We start from the raw sequence: 27,075 nt of genomic DNA on the forward strand, positions 1-27,075 counted from the left end.
GTGGCCACATCTACATAAACAAGTGAGTTACAATAAGAACACTAGGAGGGACTAGGAAGGACTAGAAAGAGAACTAGAGGTAGCTGGGAGATAGGATGGGGCAGGAGAGGAGACTGACACAATCAATACACAACAAAGCATGTGGGAAAACACTGCAAGTCATTCCATTATTTTGAACAATTGTTATGTATTAATGACTAGATTAAATTATAAAAATAAATAACTACCAAGCATACATACAAAACAGTGCTTTAGGACAAATGAAATGAACTTTTTAAAAAAATTTACATATAATAAATTAAAAAGCAATAAAGTATCAAATTAGGTGGTACCAAACATGACTTTAAAGTATATTATACATGATATCGTGTCCTAATATATTAAATGTTCTTTGATCTAGAAACAATATTGTACCAGAGAAAGGAAAACATTAACAGTCTTGTCAAAATGAGGGAAAAAGTGATAGAAATACTAATAAAATTAGAATCACCAAAGAAAACAGAAGTGCAGCAATCTTTGGCAAAGGTATGTTCCATTTCCCTACAATGATGCTTGCAGCATTCTCAGCCCCAGTAAAGGTCCTACATTCTGCTGCTTCCCTGTCAAATAAGAATTTTAAACATTTTAGTCAGTGCCAAATACTCACTGTTAACACCAGACCTCTGGTTGGCAAAAGCAAACAAACAAACCCCACAAAGCTAAGAACAACTGATACTGTTTTCTCCTTTGCTTTCTTTGATAACTGTATAAAACAAACCCAGTACTGTTAAAGACAACAGACTTTTCAATCTAGAGACAATGATTCCTAGTCACAAACAGATATTCCCTTCCAAATGGGACCTTTTCACTCCCTCTCTGAGTTCTGAGAATAGTGAAAAGAAACTTGATCAGGATGGGACAGAGCAGCTGGGTTCATAATCAGGATGTGTATTTTCTTCATATGTTCATTCAAAGGCATTTACTGAGTTTGGAACACCAGCCACTACAAAAGGCAATGGGAAGAAAGGAGAAAGAAAGCAGATTTCCTTGTTCCCATAAAATTCCAGCCCAGGGGCCAGGGAAACAAGAAAACAGTAAAGTTTCACATCTGCTAATGCACACACAAAAAGCTTAATTAAAAAAAACACCATTTCAGGAAAAAGTATTTGATTAATTTTGCTAGAAATAGAGAAGATACAGGGAAGTATTGACAATCTGGACAAAAAAATACTGTGAAAGCATTTATGATACATCTATACCGAGCTCATCTGCCTAACAGGTAATGCACATCAGTAAACTACAAATAATTAGAATATTTGCCAAAGAGAAACTACATGACAAGTGGAAGTTTAAATACAATTTAACAAGGGAGTGGAAGCAGTGGACCCACAGAGGAGGTCAGAGTTGACCCAGGACAAGACAGAGAGGCAGGAAAGTGTTGTAACAATGGGGATAATGAAGCAGAGGTCTGGCAGATAGACTCCCAGTTAAGGTGTGGAGAGCTATAACCAGCAGCAAAGACAAAAGGAACCAGGAGATTATTGAAATCCTGGGTAGTGACTGTTATTGAAGATAGTGGTGGAATCTCAAGAGGAAAACTAGGGACAGAAGAATACCTGCAGGAGAAGAATGCCATAAAAGATAGAAAGAATGTTTTCAATAAAATCAGAGAAGAAAAGTTTCGAAACCCTCATAAAGACATGCCAATTTAGGTAGAAGAAGCATACTCCTACCTGATCAGACAAATGGAACTTCATGTGACGTGTAATAGTTAAAACACAGAATAAAGAAAGGGTTTTGAATATTCAAGAGAGGTCAATTCACTTAAAAGGACAGGTCCATCATAGCAATGTTAACTATTAAACAGCAAATTTTAAACCACAAGGGTTTGGAAAAAATATTACAAGTTCTAAAAGACCACAATTATAGCCATTATTGTTATACGTCATAAATCTATTAAGGTTGAAGAAAAATAAAAACTTTCGATGATATAAAAAGATTAGAGAGATTTACAATCACTAAAAGAGCTGTGCAGAGAATACTAGAAGGAATACTTCAGTTTGAAGAAAAAGTTAAAAACTCCCTGGGGGGAACACTCTTTCATTCCTGGTGGGAATGCAAACATGTACAGCCACTTTGGAAATTAGTATGGTGGCTTTAAGAAAATTGGGAATCATTCTACCTCAAGATCCAGCTACACCACTCTTGGGCATATACCCAAAGTATGCTCAATCATACCACAAGGACACCTGCTCAATTATTTTCATTGCAGTATTATTCATCTTACATATAACCTGGAAACAACCTAGATACCCCTCAGCCAAAGAATAGAAAAGGAAAATGTACATTTTCAGAATGGAGTACTATTCAGCTGTGAACAAAATGATTATTTTCATGAAATTTGCAGACAAATTGATAGAACTAGAAAAAAAAATATCCTGAGTGAGGTAACCCAGACCCAGAAGGACAAACACAGTATATATTCACTCATAAATGGATATTAGATGTAAAACTAGACTACAATCTACAGCTCCAGAGAAGCTAGATAATAAGAACCCCAAGAGGGACATGTGGATTGCTCTGGGAAGGAAAATTAGATGAGATCTACTGGGTAAACTGGGGACTGGGGGATAAGGGAGAGGGGAGGATTAGAACATGAGGAAACATTATGGTCAAAGGGGGGAGGGATGCAGTAGTAGAGAAATTAAAGAGATATCTTAATAGAGAGAGCAACTATGGGGTTAGGGAGAAGGCCGGTGCTAGGGTAATTCCCAGGAATCCACAGTATGACTCCAGATAAGACTCCCAGCAATAGTGGAGAGAGTGCTCGAACTGACTTACCCCTGTAATACCTCAACTATCATCATAGAGCAATTGATGGAACCAGACCAAGCTCCGAGAATCCAGTTGAAGAAAGGGAGGGCAGAATATATGAGCAAGGGAGGTCAAAATCATGATGGAGAAATCTACGGAGACAACTGAACCAAGCTTGTGGAAACTCATGAATTCTAGACCGACAGCAGTAGACCCTCCACATGTTGGAGACAGTTGTGAAGCTTGGACTATCAGAGGGGCCCCTGATAGAAACCTGGTATATGAGCTAGCTTGTTGGAGCCCATTCCCTATGATGGGATCCTATGTTCAAACTTAATGCATGGTAGAGGGGCCTGGCTCTGCCCCAATCCTATTGTGTCAGATTTTGTTGACTCCTCATGGGAGGCCTTACCTGTGAGGAGGAGTGGACTGGATGTGGGCTAGTGGGGAGGCAAAGATGGGGGAGAAGGGATGGGAAGGACAATTGTGGTCAGAATGTAAAATAAAATTTAAAAGAATAAATAAACTAAAATCAACCTGGGACTTACCAGGATTAAAAAAATACATGACCAGCAAAGTTCATCACAAAAAGTCTAAGAAGATACCACAAAAAATCATCAAAAATGACAGGAATTAATACACATATGGCAGTAATAGCTACCAATAACAATGTCTTCAATCCCCCAAAATAAAAACACAGACAAGCAAATTGGATTAGAAAACAAGATCCATAATTTTGCTCCTTCAAGAAACATACCTTGGGCTGGGCATTGGTGGCGCATGCCTTTAATCCCAGCACTTGGGAGGCAGAGGCATGCGGATCTCTGTTAGTCCGAGGCCAGCCTGGTCTCCAGAGTGAATGCCAGGATAGGCTCCAAAGCTACACAGAGAAACCCTGTCTCGAAAAACAAAAAAAGAAAGAGAGAAGAGAGAGAGAGAGAGAGAGAGAGAGAGAGATAGAGAGAGAGAGATAGATAGATAGATAGATAGATAGATAGATAGATAGATAGATAGATAGATAGATAGATACCTTGGCATCAATGACAGACACCTCAGGGTAAAAGGATGTTATTCCTAGCAAATATAAATAAGAAACAAGCTGGATAGCTGACAAACCAGCTTCACCAAAACTAATCAAAAGAGATGGAAGATAATTCATATCTATTAAACAAATAATCCACCAAGATGATATTACAATTCTAAACAGGTACACACCAAACATAAGTGTGTGCAGTTTCATACGTCAAATACAGATAACCCAACACTGATACAATATGTGATTTCAACACTCAATCTCAGCTATAGGCAGGTCATCTAGACAAAAAGTAAACAAGAAACAGTGGCGTTACATGACAGAAACAAATCAAATGAAACTAATCTATGTGTACAGAACACTACAACCAAAAGCTAAACAATACACATTCTTCTCTTCATTCCATGAAAATTTCTCTAAATTGACCACATTACTAGCAGATAGCAAGTCTCACCAAATGTTAGGAAATCAAAATAATATTCTGTATTCTTTTGGACAACAATTGAATAAATATATAATAGCAACACAAACTCTTATAGACTAAACAATACACAATTTAATAATAAATGGGCCACTATAAAAAACACAATAGGAAATTTTAAAATTTAAAAATCCTAGACTTGACTGAAAGCAACACATCAGGGAAATCTATAGAACACAATGAAAGCAGTATAAGAGTAAAGAGCACACTTGGCAGTTTACTTTGGTCATGATACTTTAATGTGACAAAACTATTACACACTAACTCAGAACAGCTGTATTTAGCTGTACAAGATTTGCACAAGATCAATCTAGTCAAAATCCCAGCACGGATAGAGGAATAGCTCCCAAGTCCCACCCCTAGCTTAGAAGCTACAGGGAACTGATGGCTTCTAGAGACACTTTTCTTTGGAAGTATGACAGGTGGCCCACATTCATTACACCAAGTTAAATACAATTTTTAAAAAGACATTAAGTGGGATGTCATCTTAAAGATTATCTAAAAGACATACCATAAAACGCTAAGACATGGATACTACTAATATCTCCTTTTTATTTGGGAGGAACTTGCCTTAAAAGATAAGAAATTCCCTTAAAAGATAAGAAATTCCTTCATGTTTGTCAGGGTCAAGATGGTCTGCAGCTCTGCCCAAGACGTGGCTAAGTAATTGTGGGGAAACTGCAGGCAGGAGATAATGTCTAGGAGAAACGTCAGGGCAAAACAAGACCACAACAGCAGTGCTGAAGGAAGAAGTCAGAGAAGACTCCAAAAAACTGTTTGCTCAAGCTCTGCTTGCAGACCTATCTTTAGTATTTAGCTAAATAATATATAAACAGCAGTGAAAAAATGTTCATTCCAGAAGTGAACCCAGAGTCTTTTGTCTCTGTCTATTATTGCACACCTCCCCAGGTCCCTGCATTGCTGTGCTGTTCACATTTGTCTTACACAAGGAATACGTAGCTAAGTCAAATGAACTGTTCAAAATTCCAAGTCAATGCAATGTCAGAAAAAGGCTAACACTAACATGAACTAAGTATCATATACCACACATTATGGCAAGCATTTTGTAAGACATACTCTTTTTCTACTTTATTATCTAGATTATAGATTATAGATAGATAGATAGATAGATAGATAGATAGATAGATAGATAGATAGATAGATAGATACCTTGGCATCAATGACAGACACCTCAGGGTAAAAGGATGTTATTAATTTGCTCTTCAATAACCACATAATTCGCCATAACCACTAATTTGTCCTTGGGTATGTATAGGGGATTGGTTACAAATCCCTTGTAAATCTACAGATGCTCAAGTCCCTGATTTAAAAAAAAAACAAAATATGTGCATGTAACCTTGGCTTGTTTTCCTGAATGTTTTGAATCATCTCTATATTACTTATTATACTTGATGCTATGTGAACCCTGCATAAAAAATAATTGTATTATTGTGCTTGGGGAAAAATTATAAGCAGATGAATAATCTGTACATGTTCAGAATATGTATAATTTATTTAAAAAATCAGTTACTGATTGTCAAACCTAGAGATAGTGAGAGTCAACTGTGGGAGGTAAATGATGGCTCAGTCTTAGTTTCTTTTCCTCTTTCTGTAGTGAAATGCCCTGATGGAAACAACTCAGACAAAAAAGGGCTTATTTCAGTTCACAGTTTACAGGAAGCCTGAAACTGGCCACATTTCACACAATCACAGCTCATAGTTCACAGGAAGCCTGAAGTTGACCATACAGAACACACAATCAGGAAGCATGAAATGATGAGTATTGGTACTAAGCTTATTTCTCCTTTTTCATGCAGTGAAGAACCAAAGCCCAAGGAATAATGCCATCCCCCTTTAGTGCAGGTCTTCCCACACCAATTAACCTAGTTAAAATAGTTTTCAAGGGCATGCCCAGTGGTTAAGAAATCCCTGAGCATTCCTCTGCCCCAAAATTCCCCCATCACCAGCTCCCGGAATCTTCCTGGGCCAGCCCCTCCAGTAGAGTGGAACTGCCCAAGCAAGGAGGACTGCCCAGAGTCTGGCCACACCTCAACCTTGGCCTCCCTCCACCCTCTGCCTGACACTTGAGGTGAGTCTGGGCACTGCTCTGATCCAACTCTCCCCATCACTCACTCCTGGGATCTTCTTGGGCCTGCCCCTCCAGTAGAGTGGACCCACCCAGGCAAGGAGGACTTCCCTGAGTCTGGAAACAACCCTCTGGCCGCCACCCTCTGCTTGAGGTGAGTCTGGGCATTCCTCAGGAACAAAATCCCCTCATCACTAGCTCCTCGATTCTTCCTGAGCCTACCTAGTAGACTGGACCCACCGAGACAGGAAGTACCACCCTGAGTCTGGCCGCACCTTACCGTTGTCTCCCCTCTGCCCTCCACCCTCCACCTGCCACCTGAGCCTCCACCTGCTGCTTGAGGAGACTAGAGGAGAGGGAGATCCCACCTGTACCCACTGGAATGGATGGGAAGATGACAGTATATGAACGCACTCAACAACAGAATGACCAATATGACACCACCAGAATCTAGGGACTCCAGACCAGCAAGACCTGAAAAGCACAACACAAAGGAAGAAGAAGAGAAGGACCTTAAAAACTATCTTATGAAGATGATAGAGACCAATAAAGAGGAAACTAGAAAATCCCTTAAAGAATTAGAAGAAAAAACAAACAAAAAATACATGAGATGGAGGAAAAGACAAACCAAAAAATTCAAGAAATAAACAAATCTCTTAAAGAATCTAAAGAAAGCCAAGAAAAAACAACCAAACAAGTGAAGGAAACAATTCAAACAGTTCATGGTTTGAAAGCAGAAATAGAAACAATAAAGAAAACACAGAATGAGGGGATGATGGAAATAAAAAACCTGAGTAAAAGATCAAGAACCACAGATGTAGGTATAACCAATAAAATATAAGAGATGGAAGAGAGTATCTCAGGTGTTGAAGACTCACTAGAGGATATACATTCATCAATAAAAGAAAATCTCAAGTCCAACAAATCCCTAACAAAAAATATTCAGGAAATATGGGATATCGTGTAAAGAACAAACCTAAGAATAACAGATATAGAAGAAGGTGAAGAAATTCAGCTCAAAGGTACAGAAAACATATTCAACAAAATCTTAGAAGAAAACTTCCCCAACCTAAAGAAGGATGTGCCTATGAAAGTACAAGAAGCTTACAGAACACGAAATAGTTTGGACCACAAAAAGAAGTCCCCTCACCACATAATTATCAAAACACCAAACTTATAGAATAAAGAAAAAATATTAAGAGCAGCAAAAGAAAAAGGCCAAGTAACATATAAAGGCAGACCAATTTGAATTACACCTGACTTCTCAATAGAAACTTTGAAAGCCAGAAGATCATGGATAGATGTTCTAGAAACACTAAGGGCACATGGATGCCAACCCAGACTACTGTATCCAGCAAAGCTCTCAATCACTTTAGGTAGAGAAAACAAGTTATTCCATGACAAAACCAGAATATATATATATATATATATATACAAATCCAGCTCTACAGAAAGCTCTGGAAGTAAAACTCCAACCCAATGATGATAACTACACTCAAAAAACCATAGCCAATAGATAATCCCACTTTACCAAAAGAAAAAAGGGGAGAAACCCACACGTAACAACACCACCAACAACAAATCCAAAACAAACAAGAATCAACAATCAATGGTCATTAACGTTAATGGTCTTAACTTGCCTATAAAATGATGCAGACTAACAGAATGGATACAAAGACAGAATCCATCCTTCTTCTGCATACAAGAAACACATCTCAATGTCAAAGTCAGGCATTTCCTCAGAGTAAAGAGTTGGGGAATGACTTTCCAATCAAATATACCCAAGAAACAAGCTGTTGTAGCTATTCTATTATCCAAAATATTAAACTTCAAACTAAAATCAATCAAAAGAGATGAAGAAGGGCATTTCATACTCATCACAGGAAAAGTCCATCAAGATGAAGTCTGAATCCTGAACATCTATGCACCAAATACAAAGGCACACACATTTGTAAAAGAAACATTACTAAACCTCAAATCACACGTAAAACCTCACACACTTATAGTAGGAGACATCAACAACCTGCTCTCACAATTAGACAGGACTGAAAGACAGAAACATAACAAAGAAACAAAAGAACTAACCAAAGTTATGACCCAATTGGTATTAACACCCATCTATAGAACATTCCATCCAAACACAAAAGAATATATCTTATTCTCAGCACCACATGGAACCTTCTCTAAAATCAACCACATACTAGACAACACAACAAACCAAAACAGATACAAAAAAATCGGAATAACCCTCATATCTTATCAGACAACCATAATTTAAAGTTAGAATTCAGCAACAACACAAACTGCAGAAACCCTACAAACTCATGGAAATCGAATAATCTGCAACTGTACCACTCCTGGATCAAGGAAGAAATAAAAAAAGAAATTAAAGACTTCCTAGAATGTAATGAGAATGAAGACACAACATGCCCAAACTTATGGGACACTTTGAAAACAGTGCTAAGAAGAAAGTTTATAGAACTAAGTGCCCACATGAAGAAACTGGAGAATAGTCACACTAGAGAATTGATAGCACAACTGAAAGCTCTAGAAAAAAAGGAAACAAACTCACCCCTGAGGAGTAGAAAATAGGAAATAAACTGAGCGCTGAAATCAATAAAGAAAAACCTAGGAAAAAATTACAAAGACTCAATGAAACAAAGAGTTGGTTCTAGAAGAATCAACAAGATAGACAAACCTCTATCCAAAATAACTAAAATGCAGAGAGAGAGAGCAAGCTAATTAACAAAATCAGAAATGAAAAGGTGTAGGGAGTAACCCTAGCCCCGCCCAATAGTCCTGAGGCAGGTACCAGGTGGACCTGGGGACTCGCCCATAAGGGCGGGGTGAAGGAAAGCCGGGATGACGTAAAGGGGACTTCTTAAGAGCGGCACGGGAACCGCGCGCTCTCTTTGTTCTGGCTGCGCTGGCTGGGTTCTTAACCTAGCTCTGGCCTGTGTTTCACCCGGCTGTGCTTGGAATAAAGAGACTTTAATCCAATAAAAAGGGGGAGATAACAATGGACACTGAGGAAATCCAGAAAAACATCAGCTCATACTTTGAAAACCTGTACTCTACCAAATTCAAAAATCTAACAGAAATAGATACTTATCTGGATAGATATCACTTACCAAAATTAATTCAAGAACAGATAAGCAGTTCAAACAGACCTATAAACCATAATGAAATAGAGTCATCTAAAGTTTCCCAACCAAAAAAAGACTAGGGCCAGATGGATTCAGTGCAGAAGTGTAACAGAAATTCAAAGTACAGCTAATACCAATTCTCCTCAAATTGTTCCACACAATAGCAGCAGAAGGAACATTGCCAAACTCTGTTTTTCAAGGCTACAATTACTTTGGTACCCAAGCCACACAAAGACACAATTAAAAAAGAGAATTACAAACCAATATCCCTCATGAACATCTATGTAAAAATATTCAACAAAATACTGGCAAATCAAATCCAAGAACACAACAGAGAAATCATCCACTATGATCAAGTAGGCTTCATCCCAGGGATGCAAGGATGGTTCAACATACAAAAATCCATCAATGTAATCCACCATATAAACAAACTGAAAAAGAAAAACTACATGATCATCTCACTAGATGCTGAAAAAGTCTTTGGCAAAATCCAACATCCCTTCATAAAAAGGGCTTGAAGAGATCAGGAATAACATGAACATACCTAAACATGATAAAAGCAATATACAGCAAACCAACAGCCAATATCAAACTAAATGGAGAGAAACTCAAAGTGATTCCTCTAAAATCAGGAACAAGACAAGGCTGCCCACTCTCTCCACATCTCTTCAATATTGTACTCAAAGTTCTAGCTATAGCAATAAGACAAAAAGGAGATCTGGGGATACAAATTGAAAAGGAAGAAGTGCAACATTCACTATTTGCAAATGATATGATAGTTTACATAACTGACAGGGAAAAACTCTACCAGGGAACTCCTACAGCTGATAAACACCATCTTCAAAGTGGCAGGATACAAGTTAAACTAAAAAAAAAAATCAGTAGCCCTACTATATACAGATGATAAATGTGCTGAGAAAGAAGTCAGAGAAACATCACCCTTTACAACAGCAACAAACAACATAAAATATCTTGGGGTAATGCTAACCAAACACAAGAAAGACCTGTATAGTAAGAACTTGAAGTCTTTAAAGAAAGAAATTAAAGAAGATACCAGAAAATGGAAAGATCTCCCACGCTCTTGGATAGGTAGCATCAATATAGTAAAAATGGCAATCTTGCCAAAAGCAATCTACAGATTCAATGCAATTCCCATCAAAATCCCAATACAATTCTTCACAGACTTTGAAAGAACAGTATTTCATTTGGAAAAACAAAAAACCCAGGAGAGCCAAAACAACCCTGTACAATAAAGGAACTTCCGGAGGCATCACCATCCCTGACTTCAAGCTCTATTATAGAGCCATAGTTCTGAAAACAGCTTGATATTGGCACAAAAATAGACACATAGACCAATGGAATTGAATTGAAAACACTGATATTAACCCACACACCTATGATCACCTGTTATGACAAAGAAGCTAAAGTTATACAATGGAAAAAAGAAAGCATCTTCAACAAATGGTGCTGTCATAACAGGATGCTGGCATGTAGAAGACTGCAGATAGATCCATATCTGTCATCATGCACAAAACTTAAGTCCAAATGGATCAAAGACCTAAACATAAATCCAACCACATTGAACTTCTTAGAAGAGAAAGTGGGAAGTACACTTGAACAAATTTGTACAGGAGACCACTTGTTGAACATAACACCAGTAGTACAGACACTAAGATCCACAATTAATAAATGGGACCTCCTGAAACTGAGAAGCTTCTGTAAGGCAAAGGACACAATCAGCAAGACAAAACGGCAGCCCACAGACTGGGAAAAGATATTCACCAACCCCACATCTGACAGAGGGCTGATCTCCAAAATATACAAAGAACTCAAGAAGCCAGCCTCTAAAACACCAAACAATCCAATTAAAAAGTGGGGTACAGAACTAAATAGACAATTCTCAACAGAGGAATCTAAAATGGCTGCAAGACACATGAGAAAGTATTCAACATCCTTAGCCATCAGGGAAATGCAAATCAAAACAACTCTGAGACACCATCTTACTCCTGTCAGAATGGCTAAAATCAAAAACACCAATGACAGTCTACGCTGGAGAGGATGTGGAGAAAGAGGAACACTTCTCCATTGCTGGTGAGAGTGCAAACTTGTACAACCACTTTGGAAGTCCTTATGGTGGTTTCTCAGGAAAATGACAATAAGTCTACCTCAATATCTAGCAATTCCTCTCTTGGGCATATACCTAAAGAATGCACATTCATACAATAAGGACATATGTTCAACTACGTTCATAGCAGCATTATTTGTAACAGCCAAAACCTGGAAGTAGCCTAGATGCCCCTCAACTGAAGAATGGATAGAGAAAATGTGGTACATTTACACAATGGAGTACTACTCAGCGGTAAAAACAATGGAATCTTGAAATTCGCAGGCAAATGGATGTAACTAGAAGAAACCATCCTGAGTGAGGTAACCAAGTCACAAAAAGACAAACATGGTATGTACTCACTCATATGTGATTTTTAGACATAGAGCAAAGGATTACCAGTCTGCAACCCACACTGCCAGAGGAGCTAGGAAACAAGGTGGACCCCAAGAGAAGATTGCATAGTCCCTCAAAGAAGGGGAGGGGGACATGAACCCCTGAGCAAAGTGGGAGCATGGTGGGGGGGAGAAGAAGGAGGTGGGAAGGAGAAAAGGGGATGGGGGAGGAGAACAAGGGGACTGAGACAGGGGTGGAATAGAGGAGGGCAAGAAAGGAGATGCCTTGATAGAGGGAGACAGTACAGGTTTAGAGAGGTCTGGCACAGGGGAAATGTTAAGGGATTCACAAGGATGACCCCAACTAAGAATTTAGGTAATGGTGGACAGGCTGCCTTTGATGTCCTTCCCCTATAATGAGATTGGTGTCTACCTTGGTTACCATTCCTAGAGCCTTCATCCAGTAGCTGTTCAAAAGCAGAAACAGGTACCCACAGCTAAGCACTGAACAATACTCCTGGAATCGAGTTGTGGAGAGGGAGGAGGGAGGAGGAAAGGAGCAAAGACGGTGCTGGAGAAACCTGCAGAAACAGTTGGCATGACCTAGTAAGAGCATGGAGACCCTAGTCTTAAAGCTAGGAAAAACAGCATTGGACAGAACCAGGCCCTCTGAATGTGGCTGCCAGCTAGGAGGCCAAGACAGTCTAGTCTATGGGACCTCTAACAGTGGAGCAAGTGTTTATCCCTACAGCACAAATGGACTTTGAGAGCCCATCTCCTATGGAGGGTTACTATTGCAACCCAGATATAGCAAGGAGGGCCTAGGCCCTCCCCCAAATGATATGATAGACTTTAAGTTCCCCTGTGGAGGACCTCACTCTCCCTGGGGAAGAGGTGGGGGGGTTGGGGGACATATGGGAGGATGTGAGGGCCAGGGAATGGGGGGATGGATATGTAAATATGAGTGCCTCTAAAGTAAAAAAAAAATACTAATAAAAAAAATAAATCCCCCATGAGAATGCCTACAGCCTTGTCAAGATGGCAATTAACACTAACAGTCACAGTGAGTAAAATGCTTGCCACAGAAGCATGAGAATCTGATGGCAGATCCCTATAACCCAAATAAAACAATCATCACAGCATATAACTGCAAACACATTGCTGGGATGGCAGAGACTGGCATATCACAGAGGGCTGATCCAGTCTAGCCCAAATGGTGAACACAGTATTCATTGAAAACCTTCCTCTAAAAGTAAGGTGGCGAGTGACAGAGGAGGACACCTAACATACATAAATACATCAAACACATACACACAGAGAGACACACACACCCCTATACTTGATATATTCTGTATTTCTACATACATTTCCCTTTTAATATGTACCATATATAACATTCATTAAAATGCAAAAATGTGATTTTACAATCAAAATATGCAAATATATTTAAATTCTCACTCAACTGTAGGAAATCGTACTCTGGTGGTACAAGGGTAACATTTTAGAAAATTTCTTACCTTTCCTGAGTGATTTGAATCACTTTCCAGAGGTGACAGACAGGGTTCTCCTTGTGATTCCTCAAGTTTTTCTTTTAATTTTATATTTTCTTGTTCTTTTTGAAACAGTTGGTCCTGAAGATTAACAACTCTTTGCCGGAACATAGCTTCATTTGATTTTGTAGTTTCAAAACAAATATGTAATTCATTATAAAGCTGTTTAAAAAATCCAAAATGATAACATCAATAAAGTAATTATGTACATACATATGTGAACTATATATGGACAAACACTTGCCCTTAATTTATGTTAATAGCCAACAAGCAGCAACAATGTGGAAGTGACAGAGTTTAGTATCAATATAAAATTACATCTGGCATTCAAAAGGTAAAATGTATTACCAGCCAGGGCAACAGACAAGGAGAGTATTAAGTAAAAGAAGGGAAAGGATTCTAAGCTAGTTATACTCACTTGCAGGGCTTCACATTAGAAAACAGTCTTGAATAAGCAGTGAAGATTCTATTAGAATGGACCAATTTTTAAAAAGAATTACTCTAAAGATCACAGAAATGTGGGAAAGTATTAATTTTTTTAGGAAAGGACACAGAAGTAAACTGTATATTTCACTGGGAATGCTTTAAGATTAGTTGATACATTTTCATTTAGTATAAATTAGTGTACATTTCTGAAGAAAAGTAGAGGGAAAGCTAAGAGGCAAAGCAAGGCAATCAGGTTGTAGATGCACAGTAGACATAGTTGTCAGGGCAGTGGAGCACTTCCATAAACAGCAGGGAGAGAGCAGAGAACTATAATTGTACAATAATGCACAATCAATGTTCTAAAGGCACTGGTAGGTAACTTCCAATTGTTTACGTGAAGACACATGCATTAAAACTCAAGTTATAGTATATTAAAACCGTGAGCCAGTATGTGCTGCCTAATTAGCATCTCACACAGGAATGCCTGGTTAACAGCAGTGTCCCTCCAATGCTCAAGAATTTGCTTCCAAAAGAGACTTCTAAACTAAGCTTGTTATTTAATATGTTGTAGCCCAACTGTGGTGACAGATCTACATATGAACTCCAAATACATATATATATATATATATATATATATATATATTATATATATATAGTGCTAATACTATGAAAGTGATCCAAAAGTCAAGGTTCTTTTTAAGAAAAACAGTTACCAGAGAAATTATAATATGACAAAAGCAAAAACTTCCAGGTGGAAAAATCACATTACATAACTAATAGTATAGGATTTTAAATTTGCTCATCCAATTGAAGATATGGAGTATCTTCACTTATTGACATACACAAAAATTCACAAGAATGTAAGTTTCAATTCATCTATATAGTAGATATTGCTAAACATTTTTGCATATATGATATGATTTATTTTCTTTTGAGATATTTTATTTATTTACTTACTTACTTATTTATTATGTATACAGTGTTCTGTCTGCATGCAAGCCTGCAAATCAGAAGACAGCACCAGATCTCATTATAGATGGTTGTGAGTCACCACGTGGTTGCTGGGAATTGAACTCAGAACCTCTGGAAGAGCAGCCAGTGCTCTTAACCTCTGAGCCATCTCTCTAAAGCTTAATATTTCAAAAAAAGTATGTGCATCCTCTTTTCTTAAAAAGTTTCATAAAACATACATTTTTCTCATAAAAAATAAGAAATCTGAAAACTTCTAAACTATAACTAATCAAAACATTTGGGGTCTATAAATGATATCTATTATTATAAACATTGAAATAATTCATATCACTTTACAGCAAAAGTTAATCAACTTATACAAAATAAGTGTTACATATAGAATTCATAAATAATTTCAAAGTACAATTTTTTCCTTTCCATTGTCATTTACTTATAGAGGGGTATATGCCAGGGTCCTTTTCACAACTAATATAATTGGATGCTCTTAGGAAGAAAAAGTAGTAATAATGACAGTTTTCAGGGACCATTAAGAGGTCAGTGTGGGGACAATAATCACCCACCTACTGATGCTTTCATGACTGGGAAAAAGCTGACTCTAGAGACTAGAGCCAAGCTGAAGGGTTAAGGTATTAAGCCTTACTCTCAGGAACCACCTCTGGGGCTTCTCCTTCATACACACAAGGCTCTGGGTCTATTTACCCAGGGGAAAATGTTTTAAGATCTTTTGTCTCTTCTGGCCTCATATTCTTGCTTCATCAAACAGAAGAGCAACAGAACTCTGCTGGCTCTTGAGTCACCCAGTGCAGCCTAGACTTGGAGTGTGAATTGGGCACAGTGCAGCCCAGCCCACCCTGTTCTGTACTACTACTTGGCTTTCCTGTCAAGATGCCCGAGGAAGTACACCAAGGAGAGGGAGAGGTGGCGACCTTTGCCTTTCAGGCTCATGTCCCTTATCATCAATACTTTCTATTCAGACAAGGGAAATTTCCTTTGTCAGCTGATCTCTAAGGCTTCTGATGCCTTGGACAAAATTTGCTATGAGTGTCCAACAGACCCTTCGAAGTTGGACAGGGATAAAGAGCTGAAAACTGACATCATCTCCAACCTTCAGGAATACACCCTGACTTTGCAGACACAAGCACTGAAGTGACCATGATTGACCTCATAAATGACTTGGGAACCATTGCTAAGTCTGGCCTGGAGGATCTCCAGGCTGGTGCACATGATTGGACAGTCTGCTGTTGGATTCCATTTGGCCTATTCAGTGACAAGAAAGTGGTTGTGATTTCAAAGCACAATGAAGATGAGCAATATGCCTCAAAGTCATCTCTGGAGGACCCTTCACAGTTTGTGCAGATTGTGGTGAACCCATTGGCCTGGGTACCAAAGTTATCCTTCATTTCAAAGAATACTAGACAGAATAGTTAGAGGAGAGGAGGATCAAAGAAGTGGTGTAGAAACATCCACAGTTCATAGGCTATCCCATCAGACTCTATTTGGAGAAGGAATGAGGGGAAGATGTTGGGGATAATGAGGCAGAGAATAAGAAGGGTGAGAAAGAGAAGAAAGATAAGGATGACAAGAAGCCAAAGATTGAAGATGTAGGATCAGACAAGGAGGATGACAGTCGCAAAGATAAGAAAAATAAATTAAAGAAAAATACATTGATCAGGAATAATTGAATAAAACTAAGCCCATTTGGACCAGAAACTCTTATGACATCACTCCAGAGGAATATGATGAATTCTATAAGAGCCTCACCAGTGATTGGGAGGACCACTTGGCAATCAAGAATTTCTGTGTAGGTCAGTTGGAATTCAGAGCATTACTCTTAATTCCCATTGTGGAGACCCTGTGCTAGAAGACTGAGGCAGACAAAAATGACAAAGCTCTCAAGAGCCTGGTGCTTCTGCTATTTGAAACTGCTGTGCTCTCCTCTATTTTCTCACTTGGTGATCCCCAAACCCACTCCAACTGCATCCACATATGATCAAACTAGGCCAGGCCATTGATGATGACAAGGCGACAGCAGAAAAGCCCAGTGCTGCCATTCCTAATGAGATTCCCCTACTTGAGGGTTATGAGGAAGCTTCTTGCATGGAAAAAAATAGAATAGAAACCCCTGGGAAGTCCATGAGCTCCAGATAGTTTCCCTGTGGCTCCCCCAGCAGCCATGACAGGCCCTAAACTATGGGACTCTCTGCTCATGTCTAGAGCCTCTCTTCTATCCTGTCTTTATTATGCCTTAAGGCAGGAAAATCCCTTCCCACAGAATAGCAGGGTTGGGTATTGTGTATTGTATTTTGATTGTTTTATTTTGCTCTGAAATTAAAGTATGATGCAAAATAAAGAGGAAGAGAAAAACAGTATTCTTCTGTTGTTCTTGTTGTAGTTGCTCAGTTGTACTCCTGTTGAGAAGTTTCCTTAGTTGTAGCAGGTCTGACTGGGTAGGTAATTCCAAACACTGGAACAAACTGTCTTGTGGCAAATACTTGTACTTCAAAGCATCAAGAATTGAAAAAATTAAAAAAATAAAAATACTGGAAGAGAAGACCTAGACTAGCCTGCTTCTAGGAACTGGAACAAATTCATTCCTTGTATCTTATTCGACATACACATTTTCTGCTTTCCTGCTCTGATTGACCATGGCTAGCCTTGCTCACTTTCTAGCAGGAACAGTACCCAGTTGCATACGACAGTAACTGGAATTAATAACTAGATGTTATAAAGAAAATGTAGTACATTTACACACTGGAGTATTAATCAGTGGTTGAAAATTACATCATTAAGGACTAAAGGGTATGCTGAGTTACTCACTGTGACACACAACAGCTTCCAGGATGAGAATGTTTTTGCTTTTTATTTTGTTTTTTAATTTGTTGTTATTTTAAATTTTATTTTATTTTTGGGGGGGTGTCCAAAGGCAGAGAGGGTGGGTGTGAAGGTATGTGGAGATGAGTGGGATTAGGGTGCATGAAGTGAAATCCACAAAGAATCAATAAAAAGTTTTAAAAAATGACATCATAAAATTTGAAAGCAAATTGACAGAACTGGAAAAAATCATACTGAGTGAGATAACCCAGATCCAGAAAGACATATTTACTTGTGCAAGTGCATATTTACTTATAAGTGAATATATGTTTAGTAAATGACAATCAAGCTACAATACCAGAAATGTTAGGCAAAGAGGAGGATTCTAGGGCAGGGGTGGAGGGAAAATGGATCTCCCTGGGAAAGGGAAACAGAATAGACTTTGTAGATGGACTGGGGGGGGGGGGACACAGGAAGGATCAGATGGAGGGGGAAAAGATGAAGGGAGAGAGTTCAGAGAGAGAGGGAATTAGAATTGGGAGGTGATTGGGGGCCAGTATGGAAACCTAGTGCAGTGGAAACTTCCTATAATCTATGAGGGTGACCCTAGTGAGGACTCCCAGAAGATACAGAGTCTGAACTGGCTATATTTTATAGCCAGGCAAGGCTTCCCGTAGTAGGACTATGCTGAATTTGGCTGAGTTATTGGTGAAAGAGGTCCTGTGGAGAACCCTAAACAACCCAGTCTGATGCTAGGTCCCAACTTCTGTGACAAGAAACATGTCCCCTTGACTGTGAATTACTATGAAAGCTCACAACTGTAAGTCTCTGAAGCTATATCCCTGCCTTGCTTGGGTTGCTTCCAAGAAGGTCTTAGAATTCTGAGCCCGGGTCTGGCAGAGCTCTAAATTTTTCCAGCTTCTTCCCTCCCTGGGTAAGTTTTTGAGGACAGGGTCTGGTAGTGATGAAAGAAGCAAGAAGAATGCCCGATTCCTCACATTCTCCTCCTCTAATGCACAACTCAGTTTCTATTTGCTAAAACATACTCCCTAATGCATTCAGGGAGCATTGCTGAACCTGGACATTTGCTATCACCAGGGATGCAAACTCAAGGTCCTCTAGAGTAACAGGCAAGCTGTGAGGCACAGAAAAAGCTTCTGAACCAGCATAAATCCAAGCAAACAGACACAGCCTCTCAATAAACACAGGTCTGAATCTCACAACATACTTGGAACCATCGCTCAGCCAACCTGCACACAGTACCAGGTACTGCACTAGATAAAGGACATCCACAGACTCTAGCTACCACCTGCTGACCCCAGAAATGTGAAGTACAAAAAAATAAAGCCATCTTTAACCACCTTCAACCTTATACACTCTCAGCTATTAAAGAGGAATATTACTCTCATGATGTTTTTTATATAAACAACTTAATACGTTGTGAAGTACATTGTAAAATATATAAAGAGCTCAATACAGGTGCTTTATATTAATAGCAGAATTAGTGATGCTGAGTCAATTAGCTTAGCTAAAGAGCCAAGGAAGCCTTGCTATGTGCTCTTGAAACAATTACAGTAAAATGACTACTAAAAAGAAACAAAGAGAAAAATCCTTGAAAATGAATAAGCCTAAGAAGACCTCATCAGCATTCCCCTCTGTGTCTGTGCACATTTGCCAATAAAGCCATGAAGATTTTATATGAAGTCAGGATCATTACTGATCCAAATATTTTTTATAACAGAAGTACTACTGTACCTAATATGTTTCACAGAAGAGATAAAAGTTCCAATTTATTAGTTGTTTTATATCTGTACTTTCAACTTTTCACTCTTTTTTCACTTTTTTATTAGAAAGAAAATTATTTTACATGTCAATCCATGTTCCCTTTCCCTCCCCTCCTCTCCTTCCCCACAACTAATGTCCTACCCATCACATACCCTTTTTGCTCCCCAGGGAGGGTGATGTCTTCCATAAGTTGTCTTCAAATTCTCTCATATTCTTTGGGATAGGGCCTAGCCAACACCCTTGTGTCTAGGCTCAGGGAGTATCCCTCCATGTGGGATGGGCTCTAAAGTCCAGTCCTATGGTAGTGATAAGTACTGATCCACTACAAGGGGCCCCATAGGTTTCTAAGGTCTCCTCACTGACACCCACATTCAAGGGGTCTGGATCAGTCCCATGCTGGTTTCCCAGCTATCAGTCTGGGGACCAAAAGTTTTCCCTTATTTAGGTCAGCTGTTTCTGTGGGTTTCACCAGCCTGGTCTTGACCCCTTTGCTCATCAGTCCTCCTTCTCTGCATCTGGATTTCAGGTCAGTTCAAGGTTTAGCTGGGGGTGTCTGCTTCTACTTCCACCAGCTGCTGGATGAAGGCTATACAATGGTATATGAATTAGTCATCAATCTCATAATCAGGAGAGGGCATTTAAGGTAGCCTCTCCTCTGTTGCTTTGATTGTTAGTTGGTGTCATCTTTGTAGCTCTCCAGACATTTCCCTAGTGCCTGATTTCTCTTTGAACTTACAATGTCTCCCTCTATTATATTATCTCTTATCTGGGAATCAGTCTACCACAAGATCCAGCAATTCCACTCTTAGGCATATACCCAAAAGAAGTGCATTCATATAACAAGGATATCTGTTCAACTATGTTCATAGCAGCATTATTTGTAATAGCCAGAACCTGGAAACAACCTAGATGCCCCTCAACTGAAGAATGGATAGAAAAAATGTGGTACATTTATACAATGGAGTACTACTCAGTGGAAAAAAAAAACAAAGGAATCTTGAAATTTGCAGGCAAATGGATGGAACTAGAAGAAACTATTTTGAGCAAGGTAACCCAGTCACAAAAAGACAGGCATTGTATGTACTCACTCATATGGGGATTTTAGACATAGAGTAAAGGATTGCCAGCCTGCAGCCCAGGCTTCCAGAGAGGCTGGTAAACAAGCAGGACCCTAAGAGAGACATGCATGGTCCCCTGGAGAAGGGGAAAGGGACAAGATGTCCTGAGCAAACTGGGAGCATTGGGGGAGGGAAGAGGGAACTAGGAGAATGAGACAGGGAGAAGAGGAGAGGTGAAGAAGACATGATGGGATAGGGAGGTCAACTTTTCACTCTTACCACAGAAGACTCACAAAAATTTAAATATTACCAAGTTAAACCATGTGAAAAGGGAATAATACAAAATTTCTAAAAACTTGAAATCTGTTTTCATAAGTTCAGCATACTTTTTGGTATGATACACTTTCAGCAGTGTGAACATCTTCCTGATTCTTTAGTACTTTTTGTGTATCCATATTGAGGACCTGGAGGTGCTGGATTAGCTCTGCTTGCTCTGCTGTATGTGCGCTGTTCTGCTTGTACAGATTCTGCAACTCCTGCAGTTCCTTCCTGTGCAAAACAAGCAATAAATAGAGAGAAGCATGAATAAAGATCACCCCAGGAAAATAATTGTGTTCATCTAAGAGTATAGATTGGCTTCCTGTTTTTCATCTATTATGTTTTATTGCAGGCAAACTTATTAATAAATGAAATAATATATAAAGTATTTAATATTTATCACATACACGAGGAGAGTATTGACATTACTACTATGGCTTTCAAAGGCAAATTCTTATCAATTTTCTTTTATAGCTTGATAGAAATAAAAATTCTGGATATATTGTCATATAACCACCTTCTTATTGAAATTAAGTTAAAATTTCAGTTCCAAGAACTGATAAGCAATGGCCCTAACTATAGCTATCAGATAGTTTTAAATATAGAGTAAGTTAGTCTTTCATTTTACATAATTAAGAATTTTAAGTATGTGAAAAAAAGCACAGGGGGGAAAAAAGCTAATTAGGTTTCCAAACCATCATGGACTCTGGAGATGGTGTGTAAGATAGTGAGGCAACAAAGTCAGAAGGAAGGAAAACACATAAGGGAATCCAGTCCTTGTAAACACCCAAGTGAACACTTGTACTGTGGGAGGACAAATGAACTTGTAAGGGAATTATGACACTAAGGTGTCGCGACCGCCTCGACCAGCAAGGAAGACGCAACGCTGAGACTCTTCCTTAAGCAGTTTACTCAGGAACCTTGAACAATCTTCTGACCCCGGGGAAAGCCCGCCCACAGCTTAAAAGCATTCTTGCCAGCCAACCCCAGGATAGGCTCGCATTTGCTGATGTAAGTTTGAATCTCAGACCAAACCAAATAAGGAGTTGTTTATTCCAGAGAGCGCTCACCCTTGGGATGGTAGAAGGCAGAAACCAGCGCCATCTTTAAGGCGCGGTGCATCACACCTCTCCACACTAAGGATCCAGGAGAACACTACCTCTGAGGTACAGACTTCCTGTAGTAGGAAACCTTGTGTGACACAAACTATATAAAAATGTAAATTAGGTCATGGCTGTGCCCATACAGGGGGAAGTCAGTGACTGGGTCCCCAGCTGGAGGACACTAACTTCTAGGCCCTCATTGTCATTGCCCTGGGCATGTCACACTCCCCATCCCTGCCTACCAAAGCACCAGAGACATGGGGGCAACCTCCCCATACCCCATACCTTCCTGCATGACATCTGCCACCATTGGAGCCTTGGCCTTGCCTATACTTGGAAGAATTTCAGAGCTGTATTAGCACCCAGAAGAAGCAGGGACCAGTCCCCACCTATAGGAAGAGCAACCACCTAAGCCATAAGCCCCACCTACACCAAGTAGAAGAAGAGAGACCCCCCTGAATCACAGGCTCCACCTGCACCAATTGAAGGAAGACAGGGTAGATGACAGTATAAGAACACATTCAACAACATAAAGAGCAATATGACACCACCAGAATAGGGGTTGTACACCAGCAAGACCTGAACATCCCAATGCAGACTAAACAGAAGAAAACAAACTTAAAAATAACTTTATGAAGATGATAGAGGCCCTTAAAGAGGGAATGAGAAACTGTCATAAAGAAATGGAGGAAAAGACAAACAAAAAATGGAAGAAATCAACAAATCCCTTAAAGAAAGCAAGGAAAGCCAAAAGAAAACAATCAAAGAGGTGAAGGAAACAGTTCAGACAGTTCAAGACTAGAAAACTGAAATAGAGGCAATAAGTAAAATACAAACTGAGGTAATAATGGAAATGGAAAATCTAGGTGAATGCTCAGGAACTACAGATGCAAGCATAACCAACAGAATACAAGAGATGGAAGAGAGAATCTCGGATTTGAAGTACAGTAGAGGAAATAGGCTAATTGACCGAAGAAAATGTCACATCCAACAATTTTTTTTATCCAAAATATCCAGGAAATCTGGGACACTGTTAAAAGACCAAACCTAAGAATAATAGAGGTAAAAGAAGGTGAAGAGGTCCAGCTCAAAGGCACAGAAAACATATTCAACAAAATCATAGAAGAAAACTTTCCCAACTTAAGGAAGGACATGCCTATAAAAGTACAAGAAGCTTACAAAACACCAATTAGATTGGAACAAAAAAAAAGTCACCTCACCACATAATAGTCAAAAAACCAAACATACAGAATAAAGAAAGAAATAAGGAAAGAATATTAAGAGCTGCAAGGCTAAGGAACATATAAAGGAAGACCTATCAGAATTATACCTGACTTCTCAATAGAAATTCTGAAAGCCAGAAGGTCTTGGGTAGATGTTCTAAAGATATTAAGAGACCATAGGTACCAGCCCAGACTACTATACCCAGCAAAGCTCTCGATCACTACAGAGGGAGAAAACAAGGAATTCCATGACAAAACTAGATTTAAATAATACATATATACAAGCCCTACAGAAAGTACTGGAAGGAAAATTCCAACCCCAGGAAGTTAGCTATGCCCACAAAAACATAGGCAATAGCTAATCCCACATTACCAAAACCAACCCCCAAAAGGGAAACACACACACACACAATACCACCAATAATAACAAATCCAAAGTAACAGGAATTAACAATCACTGGTCACTAATACATCTCAATATCAGTAGTCTCAATCTGCCTATTAAAAGACACAAGCTAACACAATGGATTCCAAGACAGAATCCATCCTCCTGCTGCATACAAGAAGCACACCTCAACTTCAAAAACAGACATTACCTCAGAGTAAAGGGTTGGTAATAGACTCACAGCTAAGCACTTAGCTGAACTCCTGGAATCCAGTTGTAGAGAGGGAGAATTGATGAGTAAAGGGGTCAAGACCATGTTGTGGAAAGCCTCAGAAACAGCTGACCTGAGCAAGTGAGAGCTCAAGGACTCCAGACTGACGACTAGTGATCCTGCATAAGACCAAACTAGGCCCCCTGAATGTGGATGTCAGTTGGGGATCTTGGGTACTCTATGGGGCCACTGGCAGTGCAACAAGGATTTATCCCTAGTCCATGAACTGGCTTTCTGGAGCCAATTCCATATGGACGGATACTTTGCTCAGCCTAAATCCAGAGGGGAGGTCCTCAGTCATACCCCAAATAATGTTGACAGACTTTGATGATCCCCCATGGAAGGCCTCACCCTCTCTGAGGAGGGGATGGGGAGATGGTGGGGCTAGTGGGAGGACAGGAAGCGGGGGAGAGAAGGAACTGGGATTGGTACACAAAATTAGATAGTTCTAAAAATAAAAATTAAAAAATAATTTGGATATTCTATTTGGACAGAAAGAGTATTTATAGAGACATATATTTCAGGGTCCATCACTTAGTTTGTTAAAACACCTGGCTTATATAGACAAAATACATTATATTTTATATATTTTTAGACTGCATTTTAAGTGGAATTTTCCCCTATCTATAGCTTCAAACTGGTGATTTATATATATGAAATTATTTTGAAATAAATAAATATGTAAATGTTTTGTTGACTAATGAAAATAAGTACAGGGGAAATAAGCTTTGCTCTTTAGACATCTAAGATAAGAATGTTTTCAATCAGATTTGTAAAACCTGCACCCACACAGATAAACACATGTGTATAATCTATCTCCTATGACTACCAAAAGTAGACATGGATAACAGTTCAAACATAGGGGAGAGGAGAATAAGAAAATATAATAAAGACACACAGTAGAAGTCCATTCTGACTGTTCTGTTTTCTATTGCCAAATCAGAAATTTTAACAAAGGAAATAATAGTATGTCAACTCTGTTGCCTAAGAGACCTATGTAAATAAATGCTGCATCTATCTATAGAAAGGTCATGATGAAGTTAAACAGTAACAGGTACAAGGTGAAATAACAAAAACTTATTTCTCTTCCAATATTCAAATATATCATCTATCTCTTAATATGAGAGCAAGATTGATATATACAAAATTATTTAAAGTTGAAAATATATGTATCTTCAGTCAAAACAAACACAATCTAGAGAAGGGAGACCTTCACATTACTATGAGACACTTGAGAATGTCAATGTGAAGAAGAGTGCACTTTTGTACTACCTCATACACTCCTTTACAACCATACTGTTTATAAGCATAAAATGACCTAGGGGAATTCTCTCTCTCTTCTCTCTTTTCTCTCTCTCTCTCTCTCTCTCTCTCTCTCTCTCTCTCTCTCTCTCTCTCTCTCACACACACACACACACACACACACTGCATGCAAACACACAATATCTCTCCCTCCCTCCCCCACCTCTCTCTCCTCACACACATACACTAAATGAAAAACTTAAAAATAATTCCAGGCAGTGGTGCCACACACCTTTCATTTCAGCACTTGGGAGGCAAAGGTAGGCAGATTTTTGTGAGTTAGAGGCCAGCCTCTTCAACAGAACAAGTGCTAGGACAGGCTCTAAAGCTACACAAAAATAATTAAGAAAAATACCTATAAGCCACTGGGAAGGAAAGAATCTGTCTTGACCCATCTTATATGAAAACAAAGTATAAGCATATATAAGTATGTATAAATATAAGTTTACATATAAGCATATATAAGTATATATAAATATACTTATATGAAAACAAAGAAAGGAAAAAAACAGGACTTATTTGAAATAGGTGGGTTTGTGTTTTACTCTGAATGTGAAATGTCCCTCACAAACTCATGTACTTGAACAGTTGTTTGCTAGCTGGAAGCACTATTTTCTGAGGTTATAGGACCTCCTAGACATGGGCCTAGCTGACACACATGAAGTCCTGGGGCTAGGGGGTTTGTGGGCTATACCCCAGCACCAGATCCCATCTGGTATTCTCGCTTCCTAGTCAGCAATGGAGATGTGAGCAAGCTACCTCATGCTGTAGCCAACATAACAAGAACTGCTTATTCTTAAATGTCATCATGAATGCCACAGTGCTTTCCCCTCTGTGTATAAAAATAAATCTTCCTTTCCCTTAGTTGTTTCTGTCAGACATTTTTAAAAAGACCTAAATAGAATAAATAATTAAGTATTTAAAATTAAGAAAAATTCACTGTGCATATTCAGAGAAAAGCTATAGGAAAAACTATAGGAAACAAAGAGTGAATGCACTGTTCTTATTATGTACCCAGCCATAACCTGTTAGTCATGTGTAGTCCTAGGTAAGTAGTGCCAGTTAAGAGTGCAGAATTCTAGATTTTTGTTGCACAAACATATGTACCTATGGAAGATAACCTATGGTTATCATTTAGAAGTATTGACAATGAACATAAATGCTATCATACTGAATGACTAATGATATTCTGACAAAATTGAAGACTGAATATACTTGCCTGACCAGTGTAATATCCATATCTTTTTGGAGAAGTTCAGTCTGTTTGTTATCCAACTGTAGTGACAGATCATTGTATTTACTCTGTGATAATTCAATTTCTTTCTTTGCTTCCATTAAATTGTCTTCAAAAGCCTAAAATTAGAGCACTTGTATTACAATATAATAAACATGATGCATAAAGAGAAGTATATTAAAGGTATTTTATAATATATAGGTGAAAGCTAGTAATGTTCTTAGCAAAACTATATTTAGGTTTTTTCATAATAATCAAATTTTAACATATTTAAATATCAACCTTTAAAACATTTTCAAAATAAAAAAATATTTTGTAGATCAAGGGAAAGGCCAATTTTGAAGAATTGTTGAAGAATGTTCACAAAAGTAAGTAACTTATAATAGTTATAGAATTTTTTCAGGAACTTAAAAAACTTCAGGTTATAAAAATCAAGAACTTAAACTGTAAAAACTACACAGTTTATTATTAAAGTTAAATAAATCATACAATTAATTAAAAAGCAACTGAATTATTTAAATATGAAGAATAAATAGTATTTAGATCCTTATTTGGTCCCTATTTTAAATGTGCAAACATAAATTAGCTAGAACTGCAAAGAAAACAAATTTCCAATTATATAAGACATAGATTATGCTCTTTTCTCCTAACCATATTGA

At 38.6% G+C, this 27,075-nt stretch overlaps 1 protein-coding gene across 4 annotated transcripts in view; it reads right to left on the reverse strand.

Moving 5' to 3' along the window:
• The window catches only part of LOC100755760 (centlein), a 279,351-nt gene that overhangs the window by 165,872 nt on the left and 86,404 nt on the right, over positions 1-27,075 (reverse strand). For all 4 annotated transcript variants that reach the window (XM_027400365.2, XM_027400366.2, XM_027400364.2 and 1 more), the window contains exons 6-8: positions 26,402-26,535; positions 20,967-21,129; positions 13,496-13,690 (exon numbers count right to left, since the gene is read on the reverse strand). In XM_027400365.2, coding sequence (XP_027256166.2) covers positions 13,496-13,690; positions 20,967-21,129; positions 26,402-26,535 — 492 coding nt within the window. The remainder of the gene's footprint in view (positions 1-13,495; positions 13,691-20,966; positions 21,130-26,401; positions 26,536-27,075) is intronic.

This window comes from Cricetulus griseus, chromosome 2 (assembly GCF_003668045.3).
Source record: "Cricetulus griseus strain 17A/GY chromosome 2, alternate assembly CriGri-PICRH-1.0, whole genome shotgun sequence".
In the NCBI taxonomy this organism is placed as follows: Eukaryota; Metazoa; Chordata; class Mammalia; order Rodentia; family Cricetidae; genus Cricetulus; species Cricetulus griseus.